This window comes from Ambystoma mexicanum, chromosome 3q (genome assembly GCF_040938575.1).
Source record: "Ambystoma mexicanum isolate Mex_15411 chromosome 3q, UKY_AmexF1_1, whole genome shotgun sequence".
Taxonomy (NCBI): domain Eukaryota; kingdom Metazoa; phylum Chordata; class Amphibia; order Caudata; family Ambystomatidae; genus Ambystoma; species Ambystoma mexicanum.
The window spans coordinates 605272347-605290761 of record NC_090926.1 but is presented as its reverse complement, the minus strand read 5'-3'; the positions used below and the strand labels follow the sequence as shown (position 1 = coordinate 605290761).

Below are 18415 nucleotides of genomic sequence, written 5' to 3'. Positions count from 1 at the left end.
CATTCATGTTAAATTCCTTGACACTGAGTGGGTATGTACACAACATTTTAGAAAGAAGATATCTACAGTCTCTTCTCTTTAAGATTTCTTGTCCATGGAATGGACAGGTGGATTTTGGCATTCTTTCAATTGTGGTGAAAAACATAATTTAATACATAACACAAACAGAAAAGCACAAGCTATTGGGTGGGTCCAGTGAAAGGAAACTCCACTCCAGGTCTAGCCTAAACCGAGAGACAATAATGCAGAAGGGATTGGAGATCCTAGAGAAAGGCTTTCTTCCTCCATATGTTGCTGTTGTGGAGGCCTGAAAATATAGCAGGGTAGTTGATGTGAGCCGGGTCACCACGATTTTCGGGAGAACAATTCACTCCAAATACAGCTTTAAAAACAAGCACTAACAATGCTAACATTTTTATCTTTTGTGTAAGCATGGGTTAGGCACTTGGCATGAACTTTCAAAAGCACTACCAGGCCACTACTAAAGGCTTGCATTCCATACTTTTGCACTCCGCCATGCAAATGAAGTAAAAGCTACCTGAAATGTATGATATGATATGATATATTATTTGTAACATGCTTAATACCCAGGAATTTCTAAGCACAGACCCAGGGATCGAACCTGTGGTGCTCTGTGCCGTCTTGCTTCCAAGGGAAGCACTTTGCCCCTGAGCTATCCTCCCGATATTTGTGTGTGGCAAGTGGTGTTTACAATGGATTCCTATGGAAGCCCACAGCATTTAGGCCAGCATGAGAATGTCAGACAGCAAGCCTGCAGCAGAATCATAAATGAATATCCACCCCTCCTCTTGGCCATACAAAAGAATGAAAATCAGCCATGAAGTACATCAAATGTGTTACAGTCTTACGCAAGACTTTTACACTTTACACCTCAGTGAAAATGTGCTCCACATAATGCTTATAAATCAAGTTGATTAAGGCAAAACTTGAGGAAGATAATATCATTTCTCCAGTAGCCCATTTACAGCTACAATTAAAGCACTAACTCTCAGAAGACTGCTTAAAATTAACACTGGCCTGTCCTGCATAGCACAATGTTTAATGTCACAGCTTGATGGAGCTATCCAAAAGAGATCCCAGGAAGATGTGTTTTAGGCAGGATGGAAAGGACGTGGGTGGCAATGTCCCTATAAGGATTAGTTTGCCATGGGCATTCAACGGGTGGGTGAAAAGCAACCAGCACCCACAGGCTGAGTGCCCCTCCTCACATTCAATACCCGCATTATGTGTACTCAACGCAATAGTGTTGGCTCGTGGGTGGTGCTTAAATACCACCTAACAGCTCAAACTAAAAACACCAGCTCTGTGAAGACCTATCCAGAAATGTTTTTAGTTTACAATACAAGTCACACATCAAAAGAGTTTGACAATAAATACTAGGCTTTTCTCTTTCAAAATGTGAGTGTTAATGACCTAGATGCAAAGGTACACAATGAGGAGGCAGCTGTTTAATAATATTTGTGGAACAACATCATTCATTTTGAAGAGAAAGCAGGAAACCAATGTCTATAGCCCTTGCATTGATTTTGACCAGGGAAAGTGGGTGCTAATAAATAAAGAGTTAGATGCTAGGGGGTGGGGGTGTTGAGCTGCTGCCTAAAATGGCCACTTTAGCCAAATGTTCCAGATCTTTCCTTAGGAATCATGATGGTATTACCAATAAACTGAGATGAATAGAGCTTGTCTTGATGAAAATGTAGGACAGCAAATGTTTTATCTGCCCCGTTCGAACTGTGATAAAAATGTCACAATGGCCTCCACGATGATCGGATTGGCATAGGAACCCAGAATGGAGCGTAATTGAATTGCATGGCAGTGCACCAAATGTTGAAAAACCATATCCTTCCTTCTTCTAGAGGTTTATCCCAAAATTACTCTCTTAGTATTCACTGTGGAAGAACACATGCCTGTGCCGGCACTGAGCCTGAAACGCAGGTCGCGACCAAGAACTAAACAGAGCCAGCATGAGGTCTTCTACTGCTGATCATGGTAAGGTTCCTAGTGTGACATATTGCCATTTCACAACGGGGTAGAATTCCTGGCTTTTTTATTTTTATTAAATCAATACAATGATCAATACAATTATATGGGTAATTCCATCTCTGTAAGGAGAATGTTGTAAAGGAAATCAAGGATGAGGTGTCAGAAAACATTAAGGAGGAGGTGGTGGTAAAAGAAAGCAAGGATGAGTTTAATGAACAACAAGAGGTGGTAAAAGAAGAGAAGAAGAGGTGGGTGAATATTAATATAATAAATAAATAAACATTTTGCACTCTGCTATGACTCTTGGAGGATCGGGATGACCCCTTCTTCCTCTCCATATTCCACTTTTTGTGTTCCCCGCATTCACATTTATGGGGTCAAATCTTAGTTAAGACATCTCTGTCAAGCAGTTTAGCATGCACATAGTACTCTCCTAGTTGTCTGGCAGTGACATTGAAAAATAATTCTGGTCAGGAAGCGTACAGGGGGGCAAGTGTGCGCTTGAGCACATCTCGAGTCCATGATACAGCCATGTGCGGAATAATCTTGGTAGCCTGAAATCACTGTGCTAGAATCCAGCCTAAACGGGAAATTGCCTAGCATTACTGGCAGGTTTTATTTTCTTAATGTACGCAAAAAGTGGGAACCAACTAATACAACAGGTTATATGATCATACTCATTCCCAGTCGAGTAAATTGCATATTTTTGCATAATCCTTTACTTATGCTCAATCTGCGTTTGGTACACTACCAATGATCACACATCCACTCCTACTATAAAAAGCACACACACTTGCATTAAGTCCCTAAACACCATTCCAATCGTTTTTTCTATCCTACTATCACCACTCACCTTTTCCCCCTTTTTCTTTACATCACTGCTCACCATCTGGCTCTTCCTGGGTGGAGGAATAATACGCCACTATCCAGAAAAGCCTCAGCGTAGTAATACCACTACTTTGCTGACAGGTACAGTGTAAACGATTTTTAACATAACATAATGAAGACATAAGGATGCATACCATACTGATAGTCTTGGGGCGACAACTGATGTTTTTAATGGTTGAACCAAATATGATTGTTCCTTGAGCTCTGCATGGGTATGTACCCAGCATTTTTAAAGTAAGAATGTTGCTGGCCAAACATGAACTGACGTGAACAAAATGAACATTCATAATTTTAGTTTTCCTTTACTGATTACTTTTATCAATACCTGCTTATGCCTTCAGGAAACGTGGTTGCCTTCGCCCATGATATTGGATGGGTATCAGATTTTTCAATCAATGGCCAAAAAAGGCTTACAAGGTCGACCACACGGGGGATTGGTGGTTGGCATATCGCAAAAAGTTAAAGCTTCCCGTAAGACCACAAATTGTGAAGACAATATGATAGCAGTTGAGATAGAAGCTGGCTGTGGTGGTGTAATAGGAAAAATACTATTGACTGGAGGGAACCCTTGCAAGAAGCAATGCATGAACTCTTGGCACAGTGATGCTTAGTGCCGGGTAACAATGCCATAATAATTATGGGAGATTTCAAATCTCACATAGCTGGGAACAAGGGGACGTCTAGCAACCCCGTATTAAAAGCTAGGAACTAATGTCCCATACTGCTATCAATCCAGAGGGAAAATGCTGGTTGAGTTTTTTCCAAGCTTGGGATCTGGAGGTGGTAAATGGGAGAACAATGAGTGATTACCCAGGCAAGTATACATGGAGAAATGCTAATTCCCTGAGTACCCTGGACTACATTATTGTAAGCCCAGATGTTGCTGTTATAATTTGGGACATGAAGATCAATCAGAATATATGGAGTGATCATAGCTTGCTTACTCTTGCGAGTGAAATTGATGATAATACCAGCGATACTAAACGTATGGGTGATATTATATCTAATCATGCAGCATCCCATATACGATGGTCGGAAACCAACATGGGCAAGGCGGTTATCGCAGTGTCACCTGAGAACATTGCCAAATTTGGTGTATTTGAAGCTATGTCGGTGACCAACATCGAATATTGGATTTCACAATTTACGACCATGCATGCCTCTGTTGCAGCAAGAAATATAGGTGCTGACCACGGCAAAGTTCAGCCTTTTGGCCAATACATTAGAGATCGAAGAGCTGAAACTCGATTGGCAAAGAAAGCATGCCTTCTGCCCAAGGATCTTTTTGCTATTTGCCTAGCAATTAAAAAGAAGTATAGAGCCCGTATTAAAGGGAAAAGATACTTGGATAAGCTTAGCAACTGGCAAAAAACGGTCCAAGTAATATGTACCAAAAACACTAGAAACATCTGGGCCCTCCTGGGGGAGGCAAGGAGTAAACGTAAAACTCATATAATTAATCTGATAGGTGTACAGCAATGGGAAAATTATTTGGAAAGCCGTAATTCTCCTGTTAATAATGATAAGCTTGTGAAAAGGCTCATGCCAACTAAACCTCCATTCAGAGTATCCCACGAAATAATACTATCAAAGATCCAGAGACTTAAATCGTCTAGGGCACCTGGTCTAAATGGGCTGGCAAATGCAACATTAAAGAGCCAACCCGAATTCTTGGCTGGTTTACTAAAATACTATTTGAAAAGGTGTTGATGACAACATACCTCCGACATGGCAAACTGCCATCCTGATCCCTATCTTTAAGAAGGGAGACAGGATGGATCCTGGCAACTATAGACTGCTGTCCATGCTCGACTGCACGGGCAAGCTGTTTGCATCAATATTGTTGGATGCATTACAGGTATGGGTGGAAAAGTCGAAGCTGCTGTGTCATTTTCACTCTGGCTTTAGACGAGGGTATTCCACAGCCCATAACTTGGCTCTCATGGATATACCTCGCACTAGAGCCAGATTGAAAGGTAAACCACCACTGTATGCTCCTTTTGGGAGACTTCAAGGTTGCGTTTGACCTTATACCCAGAGAAAAGCTTTGGGCTACGCTTAAGCTAGTGGGCTGCCCTGATGTCCTTTTATACTATCTCAGGCAAATTCACCATAATACCAGCGCTTCCCTGAAACTAGATACACAAGGGAACATGACTAAATACATAAACAAAAAAGGGGTTAAACAGGGTTGTGTCACAGCCCCTTTAGGATACAATCGGTTTGTGTATGATTTGCCAATCGCGATAAAGTCTGTACACAATTGCCCGCCTATTATAGGCTCTGTACACTGCCCAGTCCTGGCCTATGCAGACGACTTAGTAATACTTGACCATATTTCAGTGGCCTGCGTAGATCAATGGAGGCACTGTGGTTGTTTGCTGAGGCTAATGGTTTAATTATAAATCGTGATAAAACCCAACTCATGGTTTATACTAATAGGAAAATTGCCCGCACCAAGCTGTTGATAAAAGAGCTAAAGATCCCTTATACGCCTATGTATAAATATCTGGGAATTGAACTGAATGACAAAGGTAGTTTTCCTGCTTGTAAACAAGCGCATATCATTAAAGCTGCCCAGATGGCTGCCATGGTGTATCGTTTTTCCCTTAAATATGGGGATATAGAGATACATTGGGCTGCCTGTCAGCTAAATAATCAGGTACTAGCTCCAATGATAACCTATGGTCTGGAATCACTACTATCTATATGTCTAAAATGGCTGGAGACCATAGAGGGCAAATACTGGATGAAAATATTGGGCCTCCCAGCCTGCATACCAATGGTTGCAGTCTGGGAGGTAGGTTGGAGCTAGGATTTATATCATTTAAATCTATCGTGCTGAAAAAACGAGGAGAAATGTACATCTACATGTGCAATGATCCCAGCAATAGATTGCTACTTGCCCTACACCAGGAAACACTTAAAGAAGCAACGACATGTCAGCTAAAAAACAGTATGGAGGCACTTTTCAAAGAGATATGTTGGATACAAAGTAGGGGGCAGGATATTGTAAAAATGAAACATGCTCTAGTTAGACGCATTGAATTGTAGGACTGGCTGGAAAACTATGCTCACTTGAGCAGTCTAAAAAGTACCAGTCGGGATCCCACCTGCTATATAGGTTTAAGAAATCTCAGCAGTATTTGAATCTCTCCCCTTGCCCAAGACTCAGACGATTCATCATACTACTCAGATTGAACCACCTGCCAGTATTTTCAGTAACTGTGCCATTTACCAACATACCATGGCCTGATCGATGGTGTAGGATATGTAAGAATAAGGATGTCATAGAAACTGCCAAGCACGTATTGTCAGAATGCCCCAGCCTTACTGAGGTTTATACCAGACACTGGGCCTCATCACGAGTTTGGCGGTAACCCTTAAATCCGGTGGTAGCGCTGTTACTGCCGGATTTAAAGGTTTGCCAAATCAGGGCTTTGGCTGATTTCTCCCCAGCTCCCAGCTGGGGAGAAATCCGCCGAAAATTTGCACTCATACCGCCGGCGGGAAATCCGCCGGCGGTAATAGAACGAATTTTCCACATTGGGCCCAATGGGAAATGAGGAATTCCCGAATGGGTCCAATGGGGAATGGGCAATAACCCTTCCGCCAAACCCGTGATCCGGCGCCAATAGCGCCGGTTAGTTTGGCCGTAGGGCTATTAGCGCCGGCGCTAATAGCGCCAGAGTTACCGACCAACTTTTGATGAGGCCCACTATGGGAGATATGTACATAATCTTGATACCATAAAAGATATGGCTTTTTGGGCACAATGTATCAACACAAGCAACATGAAGGTATATATCTCGATATATAATGTCTGGCAAAAGGGAGAACAACTTCTGGGAATAACTATATAACAGTAAACTGATACATTCTTCTTTTCCACATGCTCACTGCAGAAAGAACTAGCTGGATTGAAAGTAGAAGTAATTCTGGAATCCATATGTTTTAAGTTGGTCAACTGAAAATTACTGTTGACTTTTGTATTTTACTTTATTTCATTTTATCTTGTAGAAATTATATCTTATTTTACATTTATATTTGTATGTATTACTGTAATCGTATTCACATTATATACGCATTATAGCTGTAATGCACTATTGTGATACTATTACGTTTTGCACAAATTGTTGAATTATTGAATGTACATATTTTTGCTTATTGAATGTGAAAAGTTTACTTGTAAACTATAACACATTAAATACAATTTAATAATAAATGTATCAATTTACTATTTATTTATTCATGTAAATCTGTTTGTTATCGAATATAGTGCTTTGACAATGTTATGCCCGTAATGTTGTGCACAATTTTTTGGATAATTGTATCAGAATAAACTCGAATGCACAATATATAAGAAAACAGATTTGATTGGAAGCAGTGAGATTCTTCCAATGGGGTGAGTTTGAGGGACATTCTGACCAGGTCCTGGAGAAGAGTAAATGGAACAGTCACCGGGGACAATACGTAAGTGGACATTGTGAGGAACCTGAGGGCGTTCTCACTTCCTTCTCCCCAACACCCTCTGCTCAGGTGGCCAGGGAAGGGCCATCGCTCTTGGATCTCGACACTGGGGGTGGAGATGCAATGGAGGATAACCTGGTTAGGGGAGACTTGGGGAATGGTGGGGGGATGCCCTTGGGTGAGATGCAGTATGCCCCATTTACATTCCTTGATGAACACTCCGTTCCAGCCACATTTATGGGATATTGTTACCCTTTTCCCTTTGTCCAGGAGAACACCAGAAGACACTATCAATCTAGGGACACTAAGAAGAGGGTGAAGAAGAGGAGGTCCACAGGTGAGACATGGTATCCCCCTTTTCCTTGTAATATTCTACCTCACCCATCCCCTGCCTTTATAGGCTGTTCTCAATCACTTCCCCTCATTTCCCTTCATTCATACCCCTATAGTACTGGGATGAGAAAGAGGCGACTAGGAGTGGTACACACTAACATGTCATTTCTCCATTCTGGTACTGAGACGAGGACGAAGCCTGAAGACTGTTGTGAGGGTCAGGCATGTTCAGAGAACTCTACTAACTATAGTCATGCAATTGGGCTTGAGGACTCACATCCGCAACCTGTTAAATGGTTGCAGGTGTATAAAAGGTGGAGAGTCCAGCAGGAAAGAGACCAACAGGAGGGAAGCTGGGCCGAGCATTGCGGGCCTGGAGTGGGAGAGAGCCTGTGGAGAAGGAGGCTGCCGAGGAGGGTCCTGCTGGGAAAACAGGACATCGGCAAGTTCCCTGGAGAGACTGTGGTGCTGAGGCCTCGGTGGGCTGTGAGGGGGGGTCACAGTTCTGGGAGCCACCCTGGTCTGGTGCTCGTAGCAGGAGCTGCAGGGCATGGAAGAAAACCAATTCCTGTAAGTTACGGGAAAGTCTGCGGGAAACGAGCAGAGCTGACGGTAACCCACAGAAAGAAGACAGGAGTACGAGCAGGCTCGCAATACCACAGAGATGTGCATGTGGAGCAGAAGAAGAGGGAAGCAGATAACCAGAGTGAAGACAAGGGAACACTCGAAATAGACTGCTGCTGGGGGCAGTTACAGGGCAAAACTAATTGCTGAATGAACAGAATGAGATATGCAAGGTATTGTGAACCCAAAGTGAAGGGTTGTGGTAAACAATACAAATAAGATGAACTGTGAGCAAAAAAATAAGAGTAAAGATCTATTGAATACTAAACTAAAATAAAGCTTTTGACAAGAATATGAACGCTTTTGAAAAGCTTGTGAACAGAAGATAAGTTTGTGTGAAGTACACATACAATATATAGAAAGCAAGGAACACATTTTATGTAATGCAGTGAAATGCAAGTATTTAATATTACTGAATAGTGTGAGAGTAATGCATTGAAGGAAAGAGAGCACGAGCACAAAGGAGCGAACTGTTTGAAAGAATATATTGTAAGTCAAGAGACTGGCAAAGAGGAAAATACATTGTGGCAAAGGCACAAGGCTGGCAAGGAGAAAGCCTAGTGAATGTGAACCAGAACACAGGAGTAGTTAGTTACAAAGGAACCTGTATGTTATGTTATGTTACTTTGCATTTATATAGCGCCTTATGTACCATTGGTATGGTCTCAAGGCGCTGGTAGGTTGAACGGCCTTGGGAACTGAAGTTCAAGTCAGTAGAGAGAATAGCGAGAGTCATAAGGTGCGTGTGAGCACCAGATATGTGTGCAGCTGATGTGGAATTCGTGTGATAGCTGCTTCTTAAAGGTAGGTGTGGTGGTTGAGAGATCATGGGTATGTGTTCATTCTGGCAGGTTGTTATCCAGACCGATTCTGGCTGCGTTAGGCCTGAGGAGAACGCCTAGGCTGGAGGGTGTGTACCAGCAGTGTTTAGTTGGGGAGTATGAGGCAAATGATGGTATGAGAACAGCTATACCGAATGGTGTCATAGTATCGCTGTGTTCTAGTTAAGTGGTGGTGTTAAGAAGAGAGTAAGCGTGGAGATGTGATATGGTGGTTTACCTTAGTTGCTTGAGATCGACCCCACTCCAATGGTTCCATGTACTCCATCCGTTCCATGTACTCCGAACTGTTCCATGTATTACGGCCATTTCAGGCACTCAGAGCCATATTTTCAATGCTCTTTCAAACCTTCCATGCACTCCAAACCGTTCCATGCACTCCAATCCGTTCCATCCACTCCAATCCGTTCCATACACACCAATCCGTTCCATCCACTCCAATCCGTTCTATGGGCAAGAAAGCCTAGGGTTACCGGTTGTGTGACCTGTGATGGGTGAACCGTGAGGTCCGTCAGCTGTGCCTGGACCGGGGATACCCTACCTGTGAAGCCAAGGAAACATACAGAGAGCAAATCCAAGTGTATGAAAGAGATTGCTGAAATGAAGTAGAAGAAAGCAATCTGCCTGAACTGTATGAACTGTCAAGAAACCAGAAGAAGTGTAAAGTTGACCTGGAAATGGTTTTGAATATTAAGAGATTGAACTAATTATAACTTGGCAAGTTGGACAAGTTGACGTCTTGGGGGGAGAAGAAAGCCGAAGTCCTTGTACGTTTTGGCAACACCTTAGGAAAAGAGAGCCTTGAGGCCATTTTGGAACTGTGTTGTCTTCTTGGTGAAAGGACCCACAAGATCCCTTTTGAACTGTATTGTCTTCTGGGGAAAGGAATCCAGAGATTCAGCCATCCAGCCTGGGGCAGTACGAGGAAGTAGGTGTGAAGTGAGGGAGTTCAAAGAGAGTCCTGTAAGCAAAGTTAAAGATATTGGCCCTCATTACAACACCGGCGCTAAACCATGGCGCTATTAGCACCATGGTTGGTGCCGGTATTGTAACATGTCCGCCAATGTACAATGGGGAATTACCACCCCATTCCAAGGTTGGCGGGGCGGTAATTCCCCATTGAACATTGGCCCTTCCCCATTTCCATTTTTGCCCCATAGGGCTCAATGGGACTGGGGAAGGCATTAAGTATGGTACCGCAAACTGCGGTAACATACTTATCTCACGAGTCCCTTTGCGGGTCCCTACTTTAAAGGCTGGTTTAGACCAGCCATTCAGGTCGGGTCCCGCAAAGGGACCTCGTAGTAAGGCGCTAAGTGGTTAACGGCGCCGCAGCCTTTTACGGCACCGTTAACCACTTATCGCCAGGGTCGTAATGAGGCCCATTGTCTATAGGACAGAAAACATAGTTGGGGTGACTCGTACCATCACCATGCTGGTGAAACTAAAGAGGATGTTGGACCAGTAGTCCAGTTTAGAAAATACAAGAAAGGTTAAGAGATACTTGGGGGTGTTGGAAGGAAGGAGGTACCTGATTTTCCAAATATTTTCTAGTTTGAGGCAAGCTGTAGTTCTAATTTGGAGATCAAAGTAGAGAAGGTGTGAGAATGGTCATAGGTGACACAGAGGTTTCTTGCTTGAGAAGAGTAGGGGAGAATGTCCTATGTGTACTGAATAGGCAGATGAAGAGATGAAAGTGATTTTTTGGCTGAGAAGAAGAGCACCTCTGTTTTGGTAGAGTTTAACACCAGAGAGTGCAAAGAGAGACAGTTGGAAATGTTAATAGCGAGATCAGAGGAGAGTTCAGGAAAATAGAAGAAGATTTGGGTGTCGTCCACAAATAATTGCTATGATAACCTAAAGGAGAAGATTAGTGCCCCGAGAGCAGTGGTTTAAAGAGGAACGGGCCCAAGACATAGCCTTGTGGAACACAAACAGTTAGAGGAGTTAGTTGGGAGGTGTTGTTGATGCAGGAGACAGAACTGGCGAGGTGCAAGGTAGGATTCAATCCGGGAAAGGGCTTGACCTCGAATCCCAAGAAGAAAGAAAGTATTAAGGAGATCAGAGTGATCAACATTGTCAAAGGCAGCAGACAGGTCAAGGAGAATTAGGATAGAGTATAGGTTGGAGTGCTTAGCAGAGGCGATGAAGATGGACACATTCATGAGAGCATTTTCAGTTTGCTTGTAGGGGGTCTCAAAGGTTGTGGATGTCTACCAAATTGGTAAGACAGTAAAACACAACCCTTCCAAGCACTTTAGAGTAGTGCAGAAGGAGAGACACAGGTCAAACATTAGCTGGTAGTTTTGGGCTAGCCCCTTGCTTGGAGAGGGATGACCATGGCTGTTTTGAAAACAGAGGGAAGCAAGCAGAGTTGAAGGACAGGTTGAAGAGTTCAGTGATGTGAGATGCTACTACAGGGGAAATAGGCTTGACTAGCTGAGGAGCAAGAGGGTCTCATGGGGGCACAGGAGGGGTTAGCTTTCATAAATAGAGATAGCATTTCATCAGTATTAATGTGACTAAAGTGGGAGATAGAGGTGGAGGGTGATGGTAGAGTAGGCAGAGTGCAAAATGTTGGTGCAGGGAGTGTGCAGAAGGTCAGGAGGGAGTCTCTAATGTGGGAAGTCTTTGTAGCAAAGTGTTCAGCTATGTCATTAGCTGTGGAGTTGGTAGTCATAGATTTGGGAGGATTGAGGATTGAAGAGTGAGTTTAGGGTGCCCTGAATGTTGAAGTGAGAGCCAATTAGTCAGGTAGAATTCACTTTTCGCACCATCAAGAGTGGACTTGAGAGTGTTCAGGGCAGAGAAGTAGAGTTGCACTTTTCTCACCCGTGTGCTATTGTACAAGCATCCTTCCAGAGATTGTTTCTACCATCTGTAAATGTGTTATTGTCAGTCATTTCTGGTTGAAGTTGACATCTCTGTTCTTCAAATATAAACAAATCCTCCAAAATAAAATACAAGGTCACCTTGATTTTGCACAAGAGAGGTAGTTGACACTAATCCAGCATTTTTTATTTTGCTATGTGCATTTCAAAGGATGATGGTTGTAAATGAGGAGTCCCATGCCACTTCACACATGGTGTCAGCCAAGGGGTGAAGCCCTTACAGTTTATGGTGGACTGTCAGTTCAGGATCTAGGTGTGTCCGTTGTAATTGAAGAGTAGGAGATATTACATTTTGGTGGGCTTCATTTTCAGGTATGCACTTGACGTTCATGTTTGTATCAGGGTAAGGTAAGCTTTAAGCTTGTGGATGTCTTTGATGGAAGATATTTTTAGGTGGGGTTGAGTATCATTTGATATGGTTGATGTGGATGTCATGGATGTCAAGGAGGGAATCCCAGGGGCTCCATGAAGAGTTTGAAGATCAAGGGTGGGAGGATGGATCCTTGGTGTACTTCACACTTGACAGGTAGTGGGGGTTATATGGAGGAACCCATCAGGGCAAATTCGTTCTGGTCTTTTAGGCATGAGGTGAACATCTGGAGAATGGTCTCACTGTTTGTGTAATGTCAACGAAGGCTTGATGATATTTTAAGACTAGCCGGTGTACCCGTGCTTCACACAGTCATTGCTACTTCCCGCCCAGTTTCAAGATGATTTAATGAACTAAACCAATGCTTCTTTGTAGAGAATATTGCTAGGCTTTCCTGTGAACAAATTGTCTTTGTTTCCAACTCTGGAACAAGCCACATAAAGCTGACCATGAAAAAAAGCGTGAATCCCATAAATCGGTTCCAGCTACTTTGAGTTGGAGCATTGAGATTGCACAGCAACATTATTGGTGCCCTGATCTAACGCTGAGGCAGCAGCAACCTCAACATAAATGCCGTAGGTGTGGGGATGAAGCATGTAAGCTTGAAGTGCCATACCCGTATGTGTATGGCTGAAACATGTAAGATTCTTACTTTTGAGATGGCATACATTCATCAACTACCGTGAGAAATGAAGTTTCTGTAATTATCATGAGAAATTTGCCACAATATTGAGGACACTATTGAAGAGACATGTACCGTTTCCTGTCAACTGCATCACTACAAAAGTACCGTATTGTGTCACCCGCATGACTTCAAAAGAGAGTGCCACTAATGTCAGCTAGAATGCTGATTGTGTGGAATGTTTAGGAACAATGAACTGTTGAAGCTTTCATGATCTGCTAAACTTTAGAAACAATGAATGTAGAACTACGGCAGAACTAAGGCGCAAAGAGTCATATGGCAGGGGTAAGCATCACAGACTGCTGGAAAAAACAAGCAAAAAGGTATATGTTATACTTGTTACATTGTCTACACCATGGAACCTACCCACATGCCGCATTTCAGGTTTGTATTATGTTGTGAAGTATGCAGAACATTTCGAACAGATGCACACACATATTCAAGCATTGCTGACCACCTAATAAATGCTTAAATAAATAGAAAACATTATATTTTATAATGTTTACATTGTCTACACCATGACACCTACCCACATGCTAAATGTAAGGTTTGTGGCATGTTGGGAAGTATGCAGTACGTTTCGAACAGACACACACACAACCATACATTTTCCTTTTATATATAGAGAATTATTCAGTTTATTTCAGATGCCTCATCTTCGTTAACTTTGCTTGTTCTAGTAGGACTCTATTGTTTATAAATATGCTAGTAGCCACTACTTTTCCTTTCTTTTTTCAAGCCTTCTGTTGTGACTAGAGCATTTTATTATGGTTTGGAATGTTTCACTATATCCTAGTCATTTTATGCCCATTTCCCACACATGTTTTAGCCTCTTGATCCCCAAATTGCACATTCTAACAGTCTCATCCATGCACAAAATAGGGTTGCGATCTTAGTTTGTTGGGAGTTGTCAGTTTTCTCCTGTGTGGGTGTCATTCTTCTCCAGGACACACCCCATTTAGTTTTACTTTAACAGAGACAATATACTATTCATTCCAATTGCTGATGTAGTTCCTTGTGGAACCAAAATAGAAAATGTTACTCTTCTTACCTATACAGCCACCTCTTTTTATAACAGTAAAAAGGTAATAACTCGCTGGTCCATGATGCTAACACTAAATATACATGAATATCATTTTGAACTTGATGGTTTAGTTTAGGTGGCCTTGGGGACCAAAACGGCACAGACAAATTAACCGTGGTTTCAGAAATTAATGAAATCAAAGTATTAGTTAATAGATGGGAATGTACAACCCACAGACCCCTGAATAACACCTCAGAAATGCTATGTGCACATTGGGGCATGATTTGTGTCTTATACTGTTCCTAGTTCTGAGTGAGTCAGAAACACAGCACAAGGTCACTGAAACGTCTGAGGCTGTGCACTGCACATTACACAAATCACTGCACCCTGTGGCTCCAGAACCTCCTGCCCGCAGGAGTAGGAGCAAAGCATGAGACACACAGTCTCAGCACCACTTAACTTAACAGTGCCACCTCCACAGGCTGACGGTCTGTGTAGTATTTACATGGCAATCCTCCACATAAGACTAGAAATTTTGTGACTATTCTGAGAACAGAAATGTATTAAGTAGGGGTGTACAGACCTTTGGCTTCAAGTAAGTATTCAGCCAAATTTCTGTGGAAAACCTGCTATTCGGCTTCGGCCGAATAGTTTACAGGAATTCTTACTTGAAGCCGAAGTTGCATTCCTACTTACAATGATAGGACTGTGGCCATGACAACGTCCATTGGTAGGTGGGCTTGCATTCTGTTGTCTTATTTTGATTGTTGTTTATCGCTGTTGTCCCTGCCTGCTGCAGTTTCCTTTCACGGCTCCCCTGTCGCATGCCTATTATCTTACTGCCTGCCACTGCTGTTGTCCCTGCCTGCTGCAGTTTCCTTTCACGGCTCCCCTGTCGCATGCCTATTATCTTACTGCCTGCCACTGCTGCAAGCATCTGCGGCTGCAATCCGATCATTGCGGTGGCCCGGAAAGCTTGATGGAAGCGGCTTTTAAGCTGTCACTTTTTGGCTGTTATTGTAGCCTGCTCTTGATGAAACTTTTTTTTCGGGAGAACAGGATCACATTTAAGGTCATCCTTTGTCAAGCAAGAAGCGTTGTTTTCGAACTCTGAACACATGTCTTGGCGTAACTTGGTATTTTGTATTCTACTTTAACATGGGTGCGTTTAACGAAACCGAGATCCGTTAGAAGAAATGCAAGCACTCATCTTTAATTGTGGGTGAATGTCCATGTCTTGTCTGCAGTGGTCAATTCTGTCTTTCAAAATAGCACTGGAAAACCATCAGCAGGCATTGGATTAGGAGCCTGAAACAAAGGCACCCCCACTTAGTTGATTCACCCTGTAAATCCACTTCCCAAAGGGAAATACTAAGCATTAATGATAAGGCTGATGACCATTAAATGGGCCGCGGGTCCTAGTGGCTGTCCAGGCATGTGGGATGGGTGTGACAGGTTCTCTATTTAAAAGCAATGCCATTTGTGTTGCCTAAAGCAACAATCTCAATTGTAAACACATTTAAAACTTGCCCTTAAAATAAGTGAACGACTGCTTACACTAATTTAGCCATCTGTAAGAAACATTAGCATCCTAAAGTATCTAACGATGTAATTGGCTATTTTGTGATTTGCACTGGCCTGATTGCAGATTATACAGAATATTTTGTTTCTCGTTAATCCATAATAACAAGCTTTCTTTTGCCATGGGCATACAGTGGGTATGTTTAATTGTTCAGTTTCTATGTGTCATTTTTTTACTTCAGAAAATGTCCTCACTTGGGGTGTGTAAGATATTCAGTGGTGTCTAGTCATAAAACCATTCAAATCGCTGGGGCTTCCTCAGCTCCACAAAGCACCTCTTTCCTCTCAAACTGAGGGCATCGGTTGTCTTAAACAATCCTTTTTTATACAGACATCTTCTGTAGACAACAAAGAAAAGAAATACAATAAAAGAATGGGAATGCATATTTTAAAGTGTGTTTTTAATTTGCAAAGTGTTTTTCTTGTTGTCTACATAACTTTATTACAATTGCAAATATTTGGCTCCATATTCTCTGGGCAAATCCTAGTCCAACTATTTGGTATTTGGATGAATACTTAAATCAACTTTATGGTACACCCATAGTATTAAGTCATCAGATTTACTTACCTTCGATATCGGTTTAATCATTGACAATTATTTAATTGGAGACTGTTCACAGTAAACCTACATGGGATTACCTTGAAGTGTCTTATTTTCCCTTCTGAGTGACTCCAGTTGCTCATTAGTCTCTTCAAATGCAGTTTTTAGCTTAAAAAGATCAGTGGCATACAGACGGCATTCCTTCTGTGATGCATCAAGCTCTCCATGTATGTCTTCAAATTTCTGGCGCCATTCTAAAATGTGCTTGTCGATCATTCTTTGCTTCTTGTCTAAAACAGCTGCTGCTGAGTTTGCCTATTCAGGATGAAAAATACTTTAATAATTGGCATGAGGACAAACATTTGTATAACTGTTGCTTTTATCTGGCAAGATATAATTGAAACATTCTAGTAAGTTCACTTCTGGCTCGATCAATACTGATATGATAGAATTGGTACATTTTGTATTTATTTTTATATTTTACTCATATTGTGCCTTGGTTTAATAGTAAGTCTTACACAGACTGTGAATTAATTCAATCAAACGTGTTACACATTGTTATGTGCTACAGTTTAACCCCATTTAAAGGTATAATACAATTTGATTAATCAACATGTTTTAACAGTTTCTCAATTATATACCAAATGTTTACAACTCAAATAATCAACAAAATGTGCTCCCTGCACATAATTGGTTGACAAACTTGGTCGCAAGATAACATGTTTTGCCAAATGTCCAGAGTGTGCTTCTGTTAGGTGATACCTTGATACCTTGACACTTTTTTAAGCAGATGTTTCATAGATTCCAGCTCACTAGGGTCCTTACTCATCATCTAAGTGCAGGACCCAAGAATTTCCAATGTATCTTAACAATTCAAATGTAATTTTGTAAATGCCCATCTCCCAATTCTGTCAGGTTATATGTGTATATATGGCAAAGTTACTTTATACTGAGGGAACACTTTACTGAACAAATCAGCCTGATGTTTTTTCATTAAGTATTGCATCAAAATGTTGTGCATGAAGGACTACTTGTGCTAGACCAGTGTTGTTCAACCCAAGCCTCGAGTGCCGAAAACATGTTGGATTTTCAGGATACCCCTCATAAAAATTCATTAGAAATATTTGAAAACAATTATTACTGTATTATATATCTCACCATATCTGTGTATAGAAAATCCTATAATTTGTTTACTATTAGAAGAAAAACATGGCTTAAATAACTTTTCTCTTTTACATCTAATATTGAAATTCAGTGAACTCAAAATCAACTAAAATGTACATAGCATCTAAAACAACCTTCAGTTAAACTCTCATGAAACATTAATCTCCAGAACTCTATTTGCATACCATTTAGATCAATGGGAGCAGCACAAGCAGAGCAGATGCGTTTACCTAAGAAAATATGTCCGGTTTCCACATTTAAAAAATAACCTTAAATGCAAGAACAATATATGAAACCCGGCACCGAAAAATGATCTTACTTTATGAAGCTAATATACAAGAAAACAATTCCAGTGATTAATGAGTAACTGGTCAACCATTACATTCATTTTCAAAAAAAGCAGTTTCATAAAGAGGTTCATCGACCGTTAAAGTGGGGGAAAATTATGTTGCACAAAGAATGTGCATCTGTTCAATTAGACCGTGGTACTGAACATCAGGATACCCATCAGGTTCATGCGTTTGTCAACTTAAATTACATTTTTCAAGAACACATGTTTTATCCTGAAAATGATCCAGCCCTCACAAATGAGGCTCAGCGGATGTTACAGTAAAACCAACTTTAAAAATGTGCATTAAACATGACAACTGGAAATAAAATAGCAGTTGTAATTTCTGAACCATTTGTCTCTCTAAAATCAAAGTACTGTCTGATTCAGCAGAAGAGGGAGAATCACATGTATATAGAAATCATATATTCACGTGTAGTATTTTTGCAAAACGGACATATTGTAATAATTCCATTATGAATGAAGTTTAAGAAACATAAGTTACATCTTTGGATTCAGAATGGTGTTACAAATCTGAATTGTTACTTTCACAAATATCACATGTTGATTGAAGTAATTATTTAAACAATCAATATATCACTTCATTATCACTTCCCACTTCTAAAGTGGGGGCTAGTTGATAGATGACACTTTCCCTTATGACACATAACATTCA

At 41.4% G+C, this 18415-nt stretch overlaps 1 protein-coding gene across 5 annotated transcripts in view; it reads right to left on the bottom strand.

The window, feature by feature from the left end:
* The window catches only part of MYH16 (myosin heavy chain 16), a 1358245-nt gene that overhangs the window by 135592 nt on the left and 1204238 nt on the right, over nt 1-18415 (bottom strand). For all 5 annotated transcript variants that reach the window (XM_069654472.1, XM_069654473.1, XM_069654475.1 and 2 more), the window contains one exon: nt 16346-16562. In XM_069654472.1, the coding sequence (XP_069510573.1) occupies nt 16346-16562 (217 nt within the window). The remainder of the gene's footprint in view (nt 1-16345; nt 16563-18415) is intronic.